Here is an 18,857-nt window from a genome sequence, read left to right as displayed (position 1 = left end):
CAAAGATTAATACTTAAGTTACTTCGATAATAGAGGTAAGATAGAAAGAATATGCTTAACCTGTTGTCCCTACTGTAGCATTAATAAAACTTCTAGTTTGTTCCTTACAATAACACAGAAATTCCCCAGGCGTTCTGAAATTCTCTCTGATGACAATGTTACAGTAACAGTGAAGTGTCTGATTAGAAATGAACATTAGGCTTTTCTGATTACTTATATCCTACTGGGAAAGTTTATTTCCAAATTCCTAAGCAAAATACGCAACTTTATGAGGCAGTGTTAAGTAATTATGAGGGTTTTTCTAAGCAAGATAAGTCAGTAGCAACTTGAACTTCAACACTTATTTGCATTATTTTAGCAGGGCTTTTCATCTTTCAAAGCTAAATCTAATCATGTGTAGTGGACAGTCTTCTCAAGTGCCTCAGAATATGGCTTTAAAGAAAAAACAGCAACACACCTGGTCAAGTAGGTTTGTACAGTGCTCTGGGTGCTGCTGGACAATACAGCTTTTTCTTCTCCAGTCCATTACCCCATTTTGCTCAGAGTGCTGTATGTTAAGGCTATCCAGTGAAGAACATTTTGCACTGCTAGTGCTGCTGAAAGAAAAAAACAAAAGTTATGCCAGCGTGAACAAACTTGCAGGCTTTTCTTACCAACATACACATTTTTGCACCGTGTTGGGAAACTGCAGCATTTTGTTTTCACAAAACCCTAGAAATCCTCAAGAGATTTAAAAGATGTAAATTGCAGCAGTTCTTGTACTCTAAAGTTATACTAATGATCTGAATATAATTGGAGTTCCTTTTGCATTTGTCTAATATAATTTGATGCAAATTTCAAAACAACAGAATTTGTAGAAAACAGTACTTGAGAGAAAAGTTTCCATGGATATTTCTGCACACAAAGTCTTTTTGTTTGCTTTTTTCATATCGGATGTGGGGAAATTTTCCAGATAGAAATGTATTCTGAATTAATCTTCTTTCTTCTTTATCATCAATGACAAAGCTGGAATTACTTTGTAATCCTTATTTCAGTATTCATGAGACACTTAAGAAAAGGAATGCATGGCTACTTATAGATCATACTGCAGCTGTGTTTGTTTGGATTTCAAAATAGTCATCTTGCTTTACATTTTTACCTTCCGGATTGCTAGTTTTGAGTAGTGCTCGGAAACCAAGGTTGCTAGTTTTGAGTAGTGCTGGGAAAGGGGAGTTGCATTTGGCATTTACTTTGAACCTTATAATGCCTTCCACTGAAGCTTAACAGCAGCCAGTCAGAAGCAATATTTAACTAGGTCTGAGAGCACTGGTCAACAAAGACTGCTGGAAAAACAGTCAGGGTTCTGACAGAGTCAGTAGGGCACATGGACCTATAAACTTTTCATCTATTGTACAAAACCATGCCCTACTACTGACTGGATGCCAAAAAAAAGGGGGGAAAAAAAAAGGACTTAACACTTTTAAATTCTTATCAAAATACTTATACTGATAACTGAAAGTGCCTTTTAATTCAGGGCTGCTGGCAAGCTGCTTCATGAAGGTTACTGCAATATGAAATGTTACTCTGTTCCCATGATGGCAGAAATCTAGCTCACTCCAAAGCACAAGACATGCTGATGTTCCAGTAGCTACTTACCAAATACCTCTGGAAATAAGTGCTCAAACTACTTAAAAGATGTACAACAGAATATTAAAACAAGAAAACGGTGAGAACCCAAGAAGGTCCCAAAATACAGACATGAGCCCATGACTGCAGAGATGTAAGCAAGGTCATTTTAGAAACTTCTGCCAAATGGAGTTAAGTGAATCCGCTGCCAAATATGCAGTCATTTCATCTAAGCTGTGATACTACTAAATTTTTTATTTCGTATGTCCAGTCTCATTCCTACCAGTAAATTTTTGGACCCTTTTAAGAGTAAGGCTGCCATACTGAATAAAAACAAAAGGTAGACAGATGTGATGTACAAATTTTCCTGAAACATATCAGTGCTATTTGAGATGAACTGCTCTTGACTCTAGACACTTTTATACACTTTTAAAAGAGAGTAATTTCATTCAGTGCCATTTCTTTAGAATCCATAGATAGCAGGCACAGATTTTAAGAAGACAGACACATAAAGCGAACAGGAGAGGACTAACAGACCTCTAGCAGTCAAGTAGTAAACACATTTTCCCCTCTTAAATAAACAGAAAATAATAGCTAGCAAAAGGAGTTTCTATCACAGAAGTTTGTGCAAAGGCCTGTCCCTGTCTTTCCTACCTGAAAGATAGATCCTAAACTACGGTCAGCTTTAATACACTGTATTATACAATGAATAAGAAAAAGACAATTTTTTTTTTATTAGTAACTATATGCTACTATATTCGTATCCTGCTCTTATGAGTTCATAGTGGGCTGTAGGTATAATCAGAGATTTTGTCAAGATGACATTCTCTTCTTGAAGAAATGTAAGTTGAGAGTAAGTAGGAGGCTTAAAAAACAAACCAGAAACAAACCACTAAGTTATCCAGTTGGTAATTTCACAAGAATCTTGTCTGTTAAAAGATCTGTGAACCTTAACCACAAAAAAATAAAACAAGAACACCCCACTCCAACCAAACAAAAACCCCACAAACAAGCTTTAATTTAGAAGGAAACACCTACTCTCAACACACTAACAAATGAAGTTCAGAAATGTAGCATGGTCATATTACATCGTAGTACCTACTTGGCAACAGGACTTTTTCCATTATGTTTCTTGTGAACTGCTGTGTGTTGCATTACATCTGGAAAAAAATAAACAAAGCATAATTTCAATAGCAATTCCTATTTCCTCTTTTAAATCAATCCAACAAATTCATCTTTCCATCACTAACCAGACACTTAGCAGAAGACATCTCCATTAAATAGGCTAGGCTTAATTTACAGTGCTGAAATTAACAGGTGTTGCATAGAGGACAGATCAGTTTGCACACGCAGTATAATCAAGATTCTTTACCTTCCATTTCACAGAAGAATGAAACAGAAAAATAGGAACTATAACAACCACTTATGTTTGCTCACCGCTATATTTATCCATAAGGACTAAATGTGTGACTGAATATCACCCAGTATGAAAGGATGGAGAAAGAAGAAAGGATTCAGTCAGAAAAGTACAGAATTTTGTAATTTTTTCTGAACTGCTAAAATTAATCTCAAAACTATGTCACACATTCTGAAATAGTGAATGAAGACAAGTCTTACACGGAAGTATTGCATTCTGAACCTCAAAATTCACTATCCAAGTAAAGCTTTACAAATTACATTTGACATAAAAAGAGAGACTGCCTCAAACAAGAAACAAGAACTTTAGAGACGCGGTCTACCCTTTTCTTTAAGGCAACCATTAAATTTTAACAAAAGCAACTTTTCTTAATTCCAACTGATGATGATCTGAGCCTTCTTGGCAGCTATCATTTTGCCTGAACTCCTCTCAATGCTGCACATAAGTCCAAATCACGATTTGAAAAAAAGTTTTTTTTACAAAATGACAATTTTTAAAATTTTGGTAGCACTTCACTGAAATGGCACAAAAGGTGTTCTGAAATGCATGTGTAGTACATTTTTTTTTTTTTTAAGGACAGTATATAAAACACTATTTGAAAAATTTCCAAATACATTGAAAATTTACTTGGTACGTTCTGATCACTAAAGAAGAATATGGTAATGATTTTTTTAAATAAGAAAAAGCTGTCTGAACTGCATATGCAGATTACTGATTGCACAGAAGATCAAGCGCAAGCTTCTTGTTAGTTATTAATGTGTAACAGGATAAGACTGGTGTCATTCTGTGAAAGCTAGTGTAAGTGTTCAGAGGTCCATGTTCACCTATCAGTCCCATTTCTCATCCTTTCCACCTTCCAGAAGCTTATACTTGTTTGCTACTGAAAACAATGCAAAACTGGCTTGCCATTCCTTTCAGAATAAAATTACTGACCAGCCACTAGACTGCTGCTTTCACACATGAACCGGTTTTGAGGTATTTGGAAAAATCAGCTTTCAGACTGTAATCAATGGTCACTACAGTCCCAAACAGTTAGAGTCCTTATTAACAGTCCAGAGTATAAAAGCAGCATAGGTTAAGAATAAGAGGAAAACCTGAACATCCTTTCTGTGTAAAGCTAGAAGCTAGATGAATTTGGCACATTTAATGCAAAACAGCATGCAACTCTGGAATGCTTCACTCAACTTCTAACCCTGGTAACTGAAGGACAGGTAAACACATGAAAAGCCTCAAACAATCTTGGCTCAAGTAAATTGGAAAGTGTATCTTCCTGGTTGCTCAACACAGCTGTGAACTTCTGCCTCTGAGCTGCCTATGAACACTCCCACTCCTTGTACTATATAGCAACCCCCTAAGGAAACTGCTGACATTATACAAAAATTCTTCATTTACACAGCACATTTCATTCAAGTCTCTCAGCTTTGTACCAATGAATAAATCAGTCAACTGCATGATTTCCAGAATTGAGTATGGCAAAATTTCTCAGAGAAGAACCACCTTTGAGTACACAACTACCTTCCTCCTGACTTGAAGCTTCTGAACTGTCCTCCTTGAAGTGTTCTGGTGCCTTAACCGTCTTCAAAGAGGGTTGTAAGTTACCTGCAGAGAATAAAGTTCACGTAGTAACTTTATACATCTTGAACAACTAGACAGTTCCTGAATGCTGGCACTAAACTGGAAGCTAGGAAAATGGAAGACTGAACTTACTGGTTTGCATATGGCAGTAATTTGAATATCATCTCCTTCAAAGCAGGACATCTCCAAGAGTAAAGGCTCGATGGAGATATTTTTATTTTGAAGGAATGAGTGTGCAAAACAATTTTAAAGCTATGGTGCAATTTCAAAACGTTGGGATTGTGACTACAGTATTAGAAATATTCCTATTATCCCGTACTTCAGTTTTTTAATAATCTTTTTTGTATTACAGCAGGAAATGGGAGGAGATCAATGACAGTTACTAGAATTCTTCTGCAACAAGTTACACTCCTCCATTGTCAAATCATCCACCTGCCAAAGGAGACCTAATTTCAGCTGAAGTCTTCTAGTGCCTTTAACACAGTCTTCATGCACAATTTTTGCCTTTTTACGCCAGACGTGATGGGAAGAAGAAGTGGCAATAAGATTTACAGTTTTGTTGCAAAAATACCACTGCCATGCTCTGAAAAAGGACTAAGTTTGGTAATGAATCTAACTCTAGGAATCTACTCTTTCCCTCTCAAAAAGTTCCAAGTTAGTGCAGGTAAAAGCATCTGAAAGCTGTTGCTCAGGAGCTTGAAACATTGATAGGAAGATCCTTCCGAATATTGTCTGCATTGAACATACTAAGCCCCCAGAGATCATGCTCTAATAAAGTCTGTTTGAATCAAAAGTCTACTCCAGCCTGAGAAAGTGTCTAAAATAACTGATGTTATGAACCAGGAGAGAGCTGATTGACTTCCTCCTTAATAGAACCATGGCGACATAATTATGCTTACTGAATATATTATTCAGTGCGAGATCCCGATTAATAAAACGATTATTTAAGGTATAAAGACCCTTCACTGAACATAGAATTTATTTCCACACGTTTTACTAAACCCACACCTATAGCATTCAAGTCCTTCAGAAAGAGTGACTATTTTTCTATTTTCGTGAAGAGATATTTTTATCCCCAACTCTAAATACCAACTGAAGAGCAGTTTAAGCCACAACTGCTTTGTCTGCCAATTAATTCTGCACATGTGATTTGAGAACTATGATGAGATTTTTCTTAAAGATACACTTCCTCCCCCCACACTGTCATCCCACTCAAAATATGCCACCACAGGCTAAATTGCAATTGCAAGTATTAGCAGGTTTTCAGGAATCCTAAACAGGAAACCTAGAAAAACAGAGGCCACCAATAAAAAACTCATGACCTGCTTAATTGTGCTGATTTTGGCAATGAGCAGGGTGAGTACCTTTGTCTTAGTACAGCTTCTATTAGCCTGCACCATAGGAAAGGTGATTGTGAGCTACTCGAGACAAGTCATCCAGTCCACCTTCTCAAAAAAAACCAAACCCAACTATGCTTAAACTTATTGCACTATTGGTCTTCACCAAACTTTTTCTTAATATCGAACTCCATGTCAGGGCCCTGAACCACACCAGTGGGCTTTGCAACCTCTTCCCCTGCCCTCCCAAGGGCTTTACCTGCCTGTGCTCAAGACCCAATCTGATATAGTGCAGTTTTGTAATTTTGGGTGAGACTGCTGGGAAAACAACTGTGAGAGGCATCATCCAGGGCCTCCATCCTTTGGCTTGGGAGCCACATTTAAGCTCAGGCCTTTGCCTGGGGTGCACTGCAGCCATGCCTGTGCCTGGCCACATATCTCACTGACCCTGTTCTTAACCCTGACCTACTGACTTGTTTCCCTGCCTTGATCTCAGACCTGCCTCACTACTTTGGACTTGTCGGGTAATCACCAGATTCTTGTCTGCCCCTGGTCCTAATCCTCCTCATAGCAAGTTAAGCGCAATGCTTTCTGTCTTATCCATTAGAGAGAACAGATCATCCTCTTTACATTATGACTCTTTGGTATTTGAAGAATTAAGTCATCTTCCACTGGAGTTTTTCCTCCTCTCTGCTAAACAATTAAGTTCCTCATCCCATCTGTCATGCATTCTAGATCTGACAAATCCTCATGAACTTTCACATACCCAATTATTTATTATTATACACATTATCTCCCGTTTATGATCACACTATAATCTATAAGACTTCCTGCAGAATTGACGTTTGTCCATTTTACCCTTCTAATCTAACCACCCCACAGATCATTTCTGCCCTGCACTAACACAGTCAAGTCTATCACAACGGAACCCAGCACTGGTTCTTTTTCAGCCCTTTTCAAATTATAATCATGTAAAACAACGCATTTCCAAGTTTTTCCCACTTAGATGTAGTCTACAGACTAAAATACACATACCCTGTGCAGTCTGCCTATCATTAACGTGAATCTTTCTGGACTTTGGAAACTCCTTCCTCCCCATGCAGCCTTGCAGTACAACAGAGTTGTCAGAATTTTCACTGCAGTAAATTTCAGCCAGTTTCACAACCATCCTGGACCTCATGGGCTTAACTTTTTCACAGAACTGCCATGTAGGAATGTCCTAAGTGTTACTAAAAAAAATAATCACAAAATGACCTACTGCTTCTACCCTAATCAGAAGGCCTGTATCTGATCATGGAAGGAATATATTTGTCACAGATGACAGACATCATTTCAGATGAAAGTCAGCCCTCATTCCTCTATTTTCTTCCAAGCACATATAAGCAGTCTGTTTGAAAACTCAGCTTATTCAATTCCTAAGATCTTCTCCAACTTCTGAGGCAATGGCCTCACAGTCAGTGCCTTAACTGTCATGATGTATAACATGCACTGAAAGAAGAAAAGATTCAACAGAAACAAAGACCACATCCTAAGGCATCCATGCAGACAAGCTAAGCTTAGGTTGCACAAACAATTTGTAACACACAAGTAGGTAAGAGGTCCACCAAGGAAATCTTTGCAATGCAAATGCTCTGAACAAGATTCTGTATGTTCTGAAATTAGGGCCATCCCACTATTTATGTACTATGTAATCAAAATGAATCTTAGTTTAATTATCAAGACAAACATTTCATCTACAAAAAAACAAATAAAAAACAGGCGTGATTTTTTGGGTCAGCTCAAGCTTTTTGTTTCAAAATTTAAGATTTCTTAAAAGGAAAAAGTCCCAAACTGTTGCACATACTCAATTCATAATTACCTATTTTAACAGCATGATGGTACAGAGGAAAAGAAAGAAAAGAACACAAGCTGATGCTACATAGCATGTTCCCACTGTCAAAAGCACGAGTATCTGCTGAAGTGACTATTCATTGTCAGGGAGTTCAAATAAGACCAGTGGAATAAAATGTAACATGAATACATAATTATAAAAACATAATTAGGTATTACAGGAAGAATAGCTTTTTATAGACTTTTTGTTACATAAAACAGTATTAGGGTATTTCTTACTGTGAGTGTGCAAAGATTCTGATGAAATTGATTGGAAGAAGTTGTATACTCTCTGATTCTGCAGAAAAGCTTGCGATGTATTTGAAAATAGCTGCCTGAAATTTAAGTGAGAGTTTGTTAAGCTGTAAGTAATATTCCATAGGAAGAATACAAAAATTTACTACAGTACCATTTAAGAGCAAAGCAGGCAGTTCTTATGAAGTCCAAACACTTGAACTTACACATTCAGCATAACCAATGTTAAACTCTACTTTTGAGCTTTGTTGTTCAGTGGTAGTGTAAGGTTGGAGTACAGCCAGTACAAGAAATTGGTATGATTTAATTTTTTTTACTTTCAAAGGTATGTGCTTTTGAGCCATCCCAATTCTAACATTTTAGCCACCTGTAACATTTTATCAAGGAGGAGTTTGGACTGAGTCAAAAAAGCACTGGACTTTACATTTTAACATTTAATTTCCCAAAACAATGCACCTGTTCCTTAAATACACTTATGTGGTAAAATACAAAGTTGAATTCACCTATAATGTCAGTACTTGAGTTTCATAATTATCTCCAAGAGCAAAGGGTGGGATTCTCAATACTGCTCTGCACTGGTCTGAGTCTATTCCCAAGAGGTCACTGACAACTTCTATTAGCTTCAGATAAGAAAACAGGCCAAGAATGAATGGTTTTTACATCCCACACCAAGTTTTCAGTTATTGCTTGCCAGGAACCACTACCCAGTTCTATTCTTTTTGGAGGGGGGGGCAGGGAGAGCAATTTTTGGCAATTGGGCACATACTTAAGACCCCCAAATAAATATATATTTATGCTAAACTGATACTGTAAGAAAATGAAATTTGTATACAGTAATGCTATTATCACAAGATTATTCATGTAGCATTCCACTATAGTCACAACTTAGCTTGCAAATTGTAATTATAGTTCCATACTATAACATGGTTGAATATGTTCAAAGGTTATCCTCAAACTGAATCTCTTGGGTTTGTAATTATTGCGTAGTGAGGCTTCACAACCTCTCTGTATTACAGACACGTTCTCTTCAGTCAACCTCTATTTAACAAGTTTATTAATTTAAAACCAGAATGTTTATTAGCCAAAAATCATTCACAGATTTAGTTTTTGGCTTCACAATCAAGCCAATAAAGACAGACAAATAGTATTACAGATCAAAATAAAAGAAAATTGGGAAGGGGGAGGTTGAGGCACAGAGCAGCTCCATATCTTCTACAGCTAAGCTGTTAAGACAAAACCCAAAGAGCCGATATGCTTGGACCCGTAGTATATTCTGAGCAGGAGCTTGAAAAGCAGTGCTGGATTCTTCAACAAGTACCCTAACTCAAGAGACAGTGCCCAACCCGATGAATAATTTGTTTTGAACAAGGTTGAACAACCCTGACAGGAAAGGACAAACGTAACAAGATATCTATAAAAAAAAAGAACAGGGAGGCCCACCCAAATTCATACTGCTGTTCTGAGTTACAGGATTTGACCAACATATCCCACATCCCAGCAAGCACCCTCATCGCTAGACAGTAGGTTATGAAGTATGGGCCATTTTCTTACAAACGTGAGCTACATTTAATTTTATATACATGCTTCACTATTAGTGTTTATTCTTTTCCAAATTCTGTTCTCTCACTCTATCCTGTCATAAAATTAGAACATATGCACTTTGCGTTACTGTTTCTAGTATTTCTAAATATACCCTTGTATAACAGAGGCAAGACCCTTGGCTGAAGTGCCAATCATTGCTATATAATGCTGCTCAGGACAAATATTTTCATAATTGTATGATTACTTCTAAAGAAGTAATCCATTAAAGTTTAGTAAGAGTCTCAATTTAAAGAAAAAAAAAAAGAGTTAAGGATATCTATTTCGTCACTGCCTTCCCATTTTCTTCACAAATTGTGTTTAGGTAGCAGATTTTCCACCATCCTTAAAAGTCATTTAGTTTGACTTCGATCACTTTTCAGGTGATGCATTTCAGGTCATTTGCTAAAATATTTACCTGATTATGGGCTCAAGATCAGCATGCCTTCGTTCTTCCCTCTTCTGAAAACCCTGATTTAGTGCTCTTAAAATAGTCTTGTCAAATGCTTCAGAAGACAGTTCCTTTGGGAGCTGAGAAAAAGGTTAATGTTTAAAAATGAGTAGTTGACGTTCTAAAGACAATATTTGTTCACCATCAGTCTTTATACCTTTTGATATCAACATGAAACTCTATTGTTCCAGTTTGAGTAATGTAATTTACAGACTAAAGGTACTACAAATCATAATTTAGCTTTGCTAGAGAAACACTTTGCCTCACATCAAATCCAGGTGTAAGATGGTTTAAAGCTCTATTTGAAAGAACTACACTCAGAAATTTACCAAAACTATGGTTTTTTTCCAGAATAATTTACAGTTTTTTGATTTATTTCTTTAAATCTTTCACACACAGAAAGTAGGTCTGGAAATAACATAAAAAAAATTACCAGAAAGTACTGAATGCATTGTACTCACTATTATCACTTAGCTAGATTAAATTATTTTAAAGAAACAGGAGTAGAAAGGAGACTAAGTTATATAATACACTAGACTTCAGTGGGCAATATTGAGATTTATCAATAACAAGTCCTTCTCCAGTTGCTATTAACACTGAAACTTCTTACAAAAACTCATAACTGTTTCCAATGACAGAATTACAAAATGAGGTCTTCTGATGTTCTAGTTCAGAAGGCAAAATTCTTGCTACTAAAGAGCATGTCTACCTTAAATGGAAAATATTCCCTAGAACAAAGATTTTTCACATTTACCACTTCCAAAATAATGTACTTAAGTATATGAAAACTGATCAAATTCGTTTATTAAAAAAAATTATTTTAATTTTGGGGCAATTAAAAGTAAACTGCCATAGCAAAAATGCTTTTTCCTGAAGTTAAAAGCTATTGCTAATCTGGTTAACATCTGCCATCAGTTATGATCAACAGCACTAAGTAATTTACACTAGAGTAGCATCTTCCTCTTGCATATCTGAAATCCACCCAATCCAGAGTGCCAGCTGGATAGTACATCCTGCTAGTGGTACAACAGCAAAGCACGAAGTAATTCTTCCACTGAAAGAAGTGATACTAATAGAGAGAGATTATGTCTAATGTAGATAATTGCTTGGTAACATACAAAAAAGGAACATCTGGAATCCAGACAGCCAGGTGCTGTTAGTATTAGGTTAGTACAGTGCCGTAGCACCTGAAGCGTATTAGATATAAAAACAGAAAGAAGTGCTGAAAGCAGCTTTTCTTAACTGACCCCTCTGGCTTTAATATGTGCTCTTGAGGAACTCTGACTGAAGAATTAGTCAGCATTAACCAAAAGGTACCAAAAAGCTACTGCAGAAGCATGGGGATGAGCAAACCTCCTGTCCTGGTGTTTTGTATTTAAATTTGTCTCTGGAAACAGCCACATTTTTTCATTAAAACGTTCATTAAAAGGAATTCCATTCCTTCTGTAGTTAAAGATTCAGAGTTATACGAACCCAAGATTAGGTGCGTACTATCTTAACTTTAGGTAATGAGATAGCCTTGTTACTACAAGCTTGTTAGTCCTTTCACATATGTGGGTAATTTCCTACATGCAAAGAACTTTTTATCACCCAAGAGAAAGTGCTCTTTAAATATAAGGCATCCAAGTTATCCCATTTACTACCTTAGTTTTTCCCACTGATGCTTCTATTCTGAAACAATTTTTACAGTTACCTTACTCCTATCACCGACAACCTTGGAATTTCCTATCAAGTATGACCATTCTTTTCTGTCCCTAGGAAACTGAGCATACTACTTAACAATGCCATGCACACTGGAAAGAAGCAAAATAAAAAGCCAAAATGCAAGTGTGTATGAACTGGACAGCATTAGTACTTCTACGATGCTTTTTAAAGCAAGTTGTAAGTTTTATTCTGCTTTATTTAACAACTTCCTCTTTCTTCTCTACTTAATGGCTATCAAACCAACACAAACCAAATATATTTTCAGCTGTGCACATTCTCCACAGAACACCTCAGCAAGCTCGTAGCAGCCTGTGGCTGTCTTCCTCTTGTCCTGCCATCTTCTTTATATCTAGACTCTGCTGGAGCAGTCAGTCAGCACAAGGAACACTCCACATCTGAAGAGCTGCCATCAGTCAAACTGGACAGCTCTGCCACCTTTTGGATCCTGTCTGTTTGCCTGGCGCCTCCTCCTATTCCTCCTGGCAGCCAATAGGTACTAGATGGTCCATTTCAGAACCTGGTGTTTGTCTTTACTTTACAGGTAGGAGAACAAGGAGGCATGCAGTTGAGCGCTCATCCCAGAGCTGCATGGGATCCCATATGACAGTCCTGCTTTTAAGGTTCTCTTCAGGAGCAGATGCATATACTCTATGTTGTGGGACACCCCATCCGCAACCAGACATGCCATCCATAATTCAAATCCTTGCAAATCAAGCTCTTGGAACTAGATATTCCAACTAGATTAAAGCAGCAGTGAATACTCACTGCTTCATTTCTACAACACTAGAAAACATAATGTTAATAATTAAAACAGTCAACAAGACAATGACCTTGGTACAGTAACTGGCTTCCCACTTGCAATTAACACTGCAGTTAAGAACACCAGATGCTATCAAAACATGCCCAAAAAAGATCTTTCATCAGTGCCCTGAACAGTGAGGAGTTTAAATATAGAATCTCCCAGAATAGGTGGAACCCAAAATATTAGGCACTGGCAAGGAAACACACAGTTCAAGGTCATCACACTCATGGAGTCTATGTGTGGCCTATGCACACACATGCATTTCCTGCTTGGGGCGGGGAAAGCGGGGGGAACGACTTAGAGAACTTTTACTTTTTTTTAAATGCACACACAAATGGTTGCTAGATTTTTTCAAATTTAACTCCTTGAGACAGTGAATATGCCTGCCTTTGTTCTACTGAAGGATACAACAGTAAAATTAACAACTATTATGCTCATGGCTCTGCCTCATTAATTAAAAACAACAAATTATATTCTTCAGGTCATTCTAACAGGGACACCAATAAGCAAATGAGCAGTACTTGTACCTACACATTAACTCTGTGGGGAATATTAAAAACTCATCTGGTAGTTTTATGGTAGTTCAGTTAAAACTGTAAGAGCACTTTCAGATGAGACAAACGATCTCCTCCTGGGAAACTCCCCAAATATTCTGTTGCGCTGCTTCATCTGTCAAGCTCCTCCACCACAATATACATGATTTAAATGGGTAATACAATTGTGAAGTACAAAAATCTGGTAGTGTGCTTTTGCTTCTCTAATTACATCCCAGAAATCACAGCTCTCCTAGACTACTGCTGAAGTTATAAACCTGATGTGTAAACACTACTTTTATGTTTCAATACATACTTTTAGCAGGAATTCCTGAAGCTCCTGGTGTGTTTTTGTTACACATGTTACCGAAAGATCAGACCAGGTTACCTAGCAAGGAAGGAAAAGAGAATGAGGAAATTTTCTTTTTCCAGATATCATACCAGTTAGCTGATCTTAACATTTCCATAAATGTGACGATCTCAGTAGAAGAGTTAACACTTGCAAATAAGTAAATACCAGGCAAAACAGGGATAATGGTGTACTTTTTCAAAGACTTATACTAACTTTGAGTGTACATTTTAAGATCACCTTCATGTTATTTGTGGCTAAAGAGAATATGAACAAATTCAGGTGAATGCAATGAAGTCCCTGAAGATTACTGACGCAGAAAGAAGCCAGGCAGAAGGCTCTGTATTTACAGGACTTGTATCAAACAGACATCATTAACTGCAAAAACCAGGTACCAGAGGAAAGGACTGTAGGTCAGATATATTGGATTGAGCTCTCACTGCTGTTATCAAGAGTCAAAACAAAAAAGGGAAAAAAAAAGTTTGTTTATATTACTTATAAAATAATTTTATCTGCCTCCGGCTTGAAACTTACATGGTCATATAGAAGTTGTTGTAGGGTACAATTCATAAAAAGTACTTAAAGCTACTAAAGAAGTTACTCAAGAACCAGACAGCATTTTGGTATATGCTTGTATAAAATTCCAGTACCTTATTGTTCTGACACAACATGCAAGTAGTAAAACAGCACCTTCACATGCATATTTTGAGAAAAAAAGTAAGCTTGGTTAGTGCTGCCTGGCTTTAAGCCCACTTCTGGGCTTAACATTCCCATTACATGCATGGGAAGATTCTGTGTAATGGGAGTGAACGTGGCAATTACAAACATTCATTTACTCCCAAGAGTTGACAGGATAATGTCAACCACCAACTGCCTTCAACTCAGTCCCCAGAAATGCCAACTACTATTGGTGCCCTCAGTTGGGAAGCCATGACTGTAATTGCTGTTATAACCTTAAAAAAGCAGTGTCTGGGCAAGCACAAAATGATCTGCAGTGAGGATAACAGTATATACCTGCACAGATGAGGAGAGGAAACTCTTTCCTAAAAGAACTGAGGTAGAGGAGTTTCAAGCTTACTCAAATACTTGCCAGAATATCTCCACATTCCCCCTTTAACAAAGAAATTCAAAACCACTGTCAAATCCATCTATGTGCTGAAATTTCAAAATAGTTCTGTGACTTTAAATATTAATAATCCATATGGGCATTCTGTATAAACCTCTCCTATCTACTATTGTATTTTACCTAGTACTCAGTTCACAGACTATTCAGACAAAAGATCTATGACAAGGTTGAAATATGTGGGCAAGTTAACCTTTAAGACTTTGAAGGCTAAATTCCACACTACTGTCCTCAGCAAAAGAAGACTGAAGAATTTTTTGCAAATTTCACCTTCGGACTTTACTTCAAAACCAGAAATAGTATACATGTCAATTTAAGTCTAATTTTAAGCTTCTAATACCAGAAAAGACAAAACTCTACAATTCACATCCATTTAGAGAATAGAATATCAAACTTTGGGATCAACACATCAGTTTTCAGCTCAAAATGGCATTTTTTTAAGTTTGCCTGTTCAAAGAGTTCCCAAGACCCATGTCAAATGGCCAGTTACAATGTTTGAGCTAAACCATTCTTTTGTTTGGGGAAAAAAGGTAAAATTTGACTCTATGTTCAAATCCGGTATACTACCAGACTCACATCTATTGGCCAAATGACTCATAATGTTAGTCAGTCCTTGCTAAGAAAATTACTAGTTTGATTCAGTTAGAACATCATCACCAAGAGCCTTAGCAGCTATTATTTAACACCTACAGCCTTGAATACCAGACCTCAATGCTGAAAGCTTCTTTTCCAAAGTAGCAAGAAGCAATGTTTCAGTTTTGTTTTAAATTCACTCACATAATTTTTTGTATGTTGCCTCTGGCTATTATAATATGTGAAGACTATATTAGGTAGGCCTTCAAGATTGTTGACATTTTTTAGCTTGTTTGTTTTTCCCTTAACAAACAAACCAAACCCAAAACAAAGTCGCAGTTTTGTCAAAAACCACAGGAACCATCCTCTGATGGTAAACATTCATGAAAGAGTCCTAAGATGACCGTGACTCCAAGCAATACATAACTGCAGACACAAGAACTGTGCTCCTGTGCCACCTGAGCAAACAATTAACTAGTTTTAGAATTCGTTTTAATGCTTACCCCAAATTAGCAAAAGTCAAGTGTCCTGAAGTGATGCCACACACCCAGCTATAGCTGGTGTTTTACACCTTCCCACCTTATGCCCACAATTACATAAAATACCTGATCTTCACGCAGAATCCAAGAGAATTATAGGATAATTCCAAGAATCTCTGAAGACCCTAACATAATTCAAAACTGCCTTCTGAGCAGGTACTTGAAACAAGCTGTATATACCTACAAAACATAGGTATCACGAAGACAATTACTTTAATATTCCAGAGGTTATTTGCTTACTTTGAATGTGTACTCCAAATGTTTGTCAGCCCTTTTTCTTGGTACTCCTTTCAGGGTTATCTTCTCAATGTGTACAGCTGAAATAAAAACACCTTATTGTACAAACCAAAATTACAGTTTGAAAATATATTTACTTACCTATCCACTCTGAGAATCACTGTATGCTATTTATTGATTCACAGAACCCCACTCTTTCTCAGATGCTATTTTACTACAACAAACTGCAGGGGGCAGGTGGAGCCTTGTTCTCTGCAAAGTATTTCTCTGGCCGGACCACAATCCCTTCATTGCAGATCATGAGAATCTGTGCATTACTCAAGAGCTTATTTAGACCGAAAGTCACATAAATACAACAATAAAACCACTATAAGTGAAAAGACAATGAAAGGAAGTCAAATTGTGTCTTTACTCCAAGAAGTAACACACGCTGATAAAAGTCAGGGACAGTGCCTTCCACATCCATGTTTCTGAAACATCAAGTAGTAATGAGAGCAAACTAAGGCAGAAGAACCACACTTCTGAAAGGCACTTAGGTGGAAGGAAACACCTGGGGAAGGCCTGATGGAGACAGAAATGAGTGTTAGCAAACACAAAATGAAGAGAAGCAGCAGAAGGCTACTACAATCATACTGTAAAAAGTATCATTAAATTGAACTGAAAAGGAAGAAAGGTACTTTAAAGTACTTGCTACTTTAACATTCCTTTCCCCATAGTCTACTGTGTTCAGGAATAGGCACGTTCTGGCTGTGACTTGGTAAGCAGCAGCACCGTATGGCTTTCAGGGTCTGGAGATTTTCTTCAGGGCACATAACAACAACATTGTTAAGGTAATACTCTATATAAAAATCTTCATGTAGCTGAGATGGGCTTTTCACTTTTCCTGCTACGCTGGCCTAAGAATTCAACAGAATTTTATTCCTTTACAAACGTGAACACATCTTTACACATAAAAAATCTTATTTAAAAACCAGTTTGACCAGCCCTACACCATCAATGCTTCCTTTCAACGCTTTTGAAACTTTTTCTTTTTTTTGGAGGGGTGGGAGAGTGGTGGTGTTACCAGCTAACGTTTTCCTCTCAATTTTTAACTGCATGTTTACATGGGATATATGGGGAACTACTCATAACAATAAAAAAAAAAAAAAAAAAATCAGCCTCCTGCAAGTGTATATTACAAAGCTTATTCTTGGAGATTAGCTAATTATCATTTCATCTAACTTGAACATCTCTAATGAATTTTGTTAAAGTTACAATTAAAGTATCATCCCCATCAAATGTGCCAGTTCTAAGAGAACTAAGTATTATCAATTTCCTTAAAGGAAAAATAAGCCAGCATATAAGCCTAGAGATAGTGTTACACCTTCCAATTCTTTTAGTAGAAAGACCGACAAATATGAGCATGCTGGTGTACACTGGTTGTAACCCTCTACCTGGGAGTTAGTGTGCTAGATGATCAGTTCATTTTTATCAGTTAATAATGATTAATTATTACAAGCGAAGAAATCTGAGATGAGCTATGGATGCCAGACAATAACATACATCTATATACCATGAAAAGACAAATGTTCAGTGACCTTAATTTTTACCTGTCTGGTAAAGATAAAAGCACTGTTAGAAAAAGGACTCTGGCACAACACAAGTTTTGGTGCAGTAAAGTTTCTTAATCTCCAATGTTAAAATTGATATCATCAGTTGAGTTGATATTCATAAGTCAATTAAAAAGTTGATTCCCATGACTGGAACTGAGAATAGTGGTTTAAATTGCATTTCACTACATGCATATATTTAGCATACATAATTATGGAAACTAACACCATTAACATTCACAGACAATCTGATTTTCTAACAAGATTGTGTTTATTTTAAACTATTGAATGTTCTCAATGCTAAATATATTTGTCCTCAAGTATAAAGAAATTTTATTACAGAATGTAGTACATCCAGCTTCCTTAACTCCTTTTTGTTGCTGTTGCATGCTTCATCGTAGTAAGTGATACAACAGGTAATTACAGCATTGTTGCTGCACAGCTTTAATTCCACAGTTTCAACAGACCACTTTAAAATTCTGTTTCCACAATCACATTTTAAATATTCTAAATGGCTAGACCAAGAAGAAATGTTTGAATATTGAGTCCACGGTTGGACTTGATGAGCTTAAAGGTCTTTTCCAACCTAAATGATTCCATGATTCTAATATACAAGCCAATAAGGTGTGTTAGATCTCTACATCTATTTTGGACACAACACATGCATTCAGGACAATTAAGTCAAGCATGTCTACATGACACTGCTTCCATTGTAAATATAAGTTAAGATTTCTAAAAATCATATTCATCACAGCTAAGAATAAAAAACATGCTTTATTATCAGTGCTATTTCTAATCCAGTAAAGAGATTTCTATAGCGAGGACTCTCTTTCTATCTCATACCTATATAGCAAATATCACAAAATGATTCTGATCCTTCGCTGTAGTTTCTAACTATGATAATACAAACGCTGAGAAATATTTAAGCTCTTCGACAGATTCAATTATTCAACTTTTCTTCAACAGATTCAATTATTCAACTTTTCTGTGCCTCCGTTACTTAATTCAGGAGCACCGCTAAAGAGAGTCTCCCTTCTGTGTTTACAATTTGTGACTAGGAACACTTTGAACACTGTAAAAGGATTTGAAACAGGTTTGTTGTCTGTAATCTGCCATAATCTTTCTCTGTGTTTTTTTGCAAGGAATTAAAACTCTCAAATTGCCTGCCTTCAAAGTGTAATTAAATCTCCACAGTAGAGACAAAAGGACATTTATGAGGACAAAAGGAATAGCAATAGTTTTCCCAGATTGCCAGCTCTCCACTATCTGCAGGATAGTGTAGACTAATTTTCAGTAGACAAGTGATTTGCTAATCTTGTTG

General features: G+C 36.8%; 1 protein-coding gene across 2 annotated transcripts in view; it reads right to left on the bottom strand.

Annotated features, from left to right (window-relative positions):
• ZCCHC2 (zinc finger CCHC-type containing 2) overlaps positions 1-18,857 on the bottom strand; it is a 43,382-nt gene that overhangs the window by 9,749 nt on the left and 14,776 nt on the right. Inside the window, exons 3-9 of one of the 2 annotated variants that reach the window (XM_059815494.1) lie at positions 15,951-16,027; positions 13,443-13,514; positions 10,055-10,167; positions 8,044-8,138; positions 4,538-4,621; positions 2,708-2,765; positions 458-596 (exon numbers count right to left, since the gene is read on the bottom strand). In XM_059815494.1, coding sequence (XP_059671477.1) covers positions 458-596; positions 2,708-2,765; positions 4,538-4,621; positions 8,044-8,138; positions 10,055-10,167; positions 13,443-13,514; positions 15,951-16,027 — 638 coding nt within the window. The remainder of the gene's footprint in view (positions 1-457; positions 597-2,707; positions 2,766-4,537; positions 4,622-8,043; positions 8,139-10,054; positions 10,168-13,442; positions 13,515-15,950; positions 16,028-18,857) is intronic. The other variant, XM_059815495.1, reaches the window with a different exon arrangement.

This window comes from Gavia stellata, chromosome 3, assembly GCF_030936135.1.
Source record: "Gavia stellata isolate bGavSte3 chromosome 3, bGavSte3.hap2, whole genome shotgun sequence".
Lineage (NCBI taxonomy): Eukaryota > Metazoa > Chordata > Aves > Gaviiformes > Gaviidae > Gavia > Gavia stellata.
This window is presented reverse-complemented; position numbering and strand designations above follow the sequence as displayed.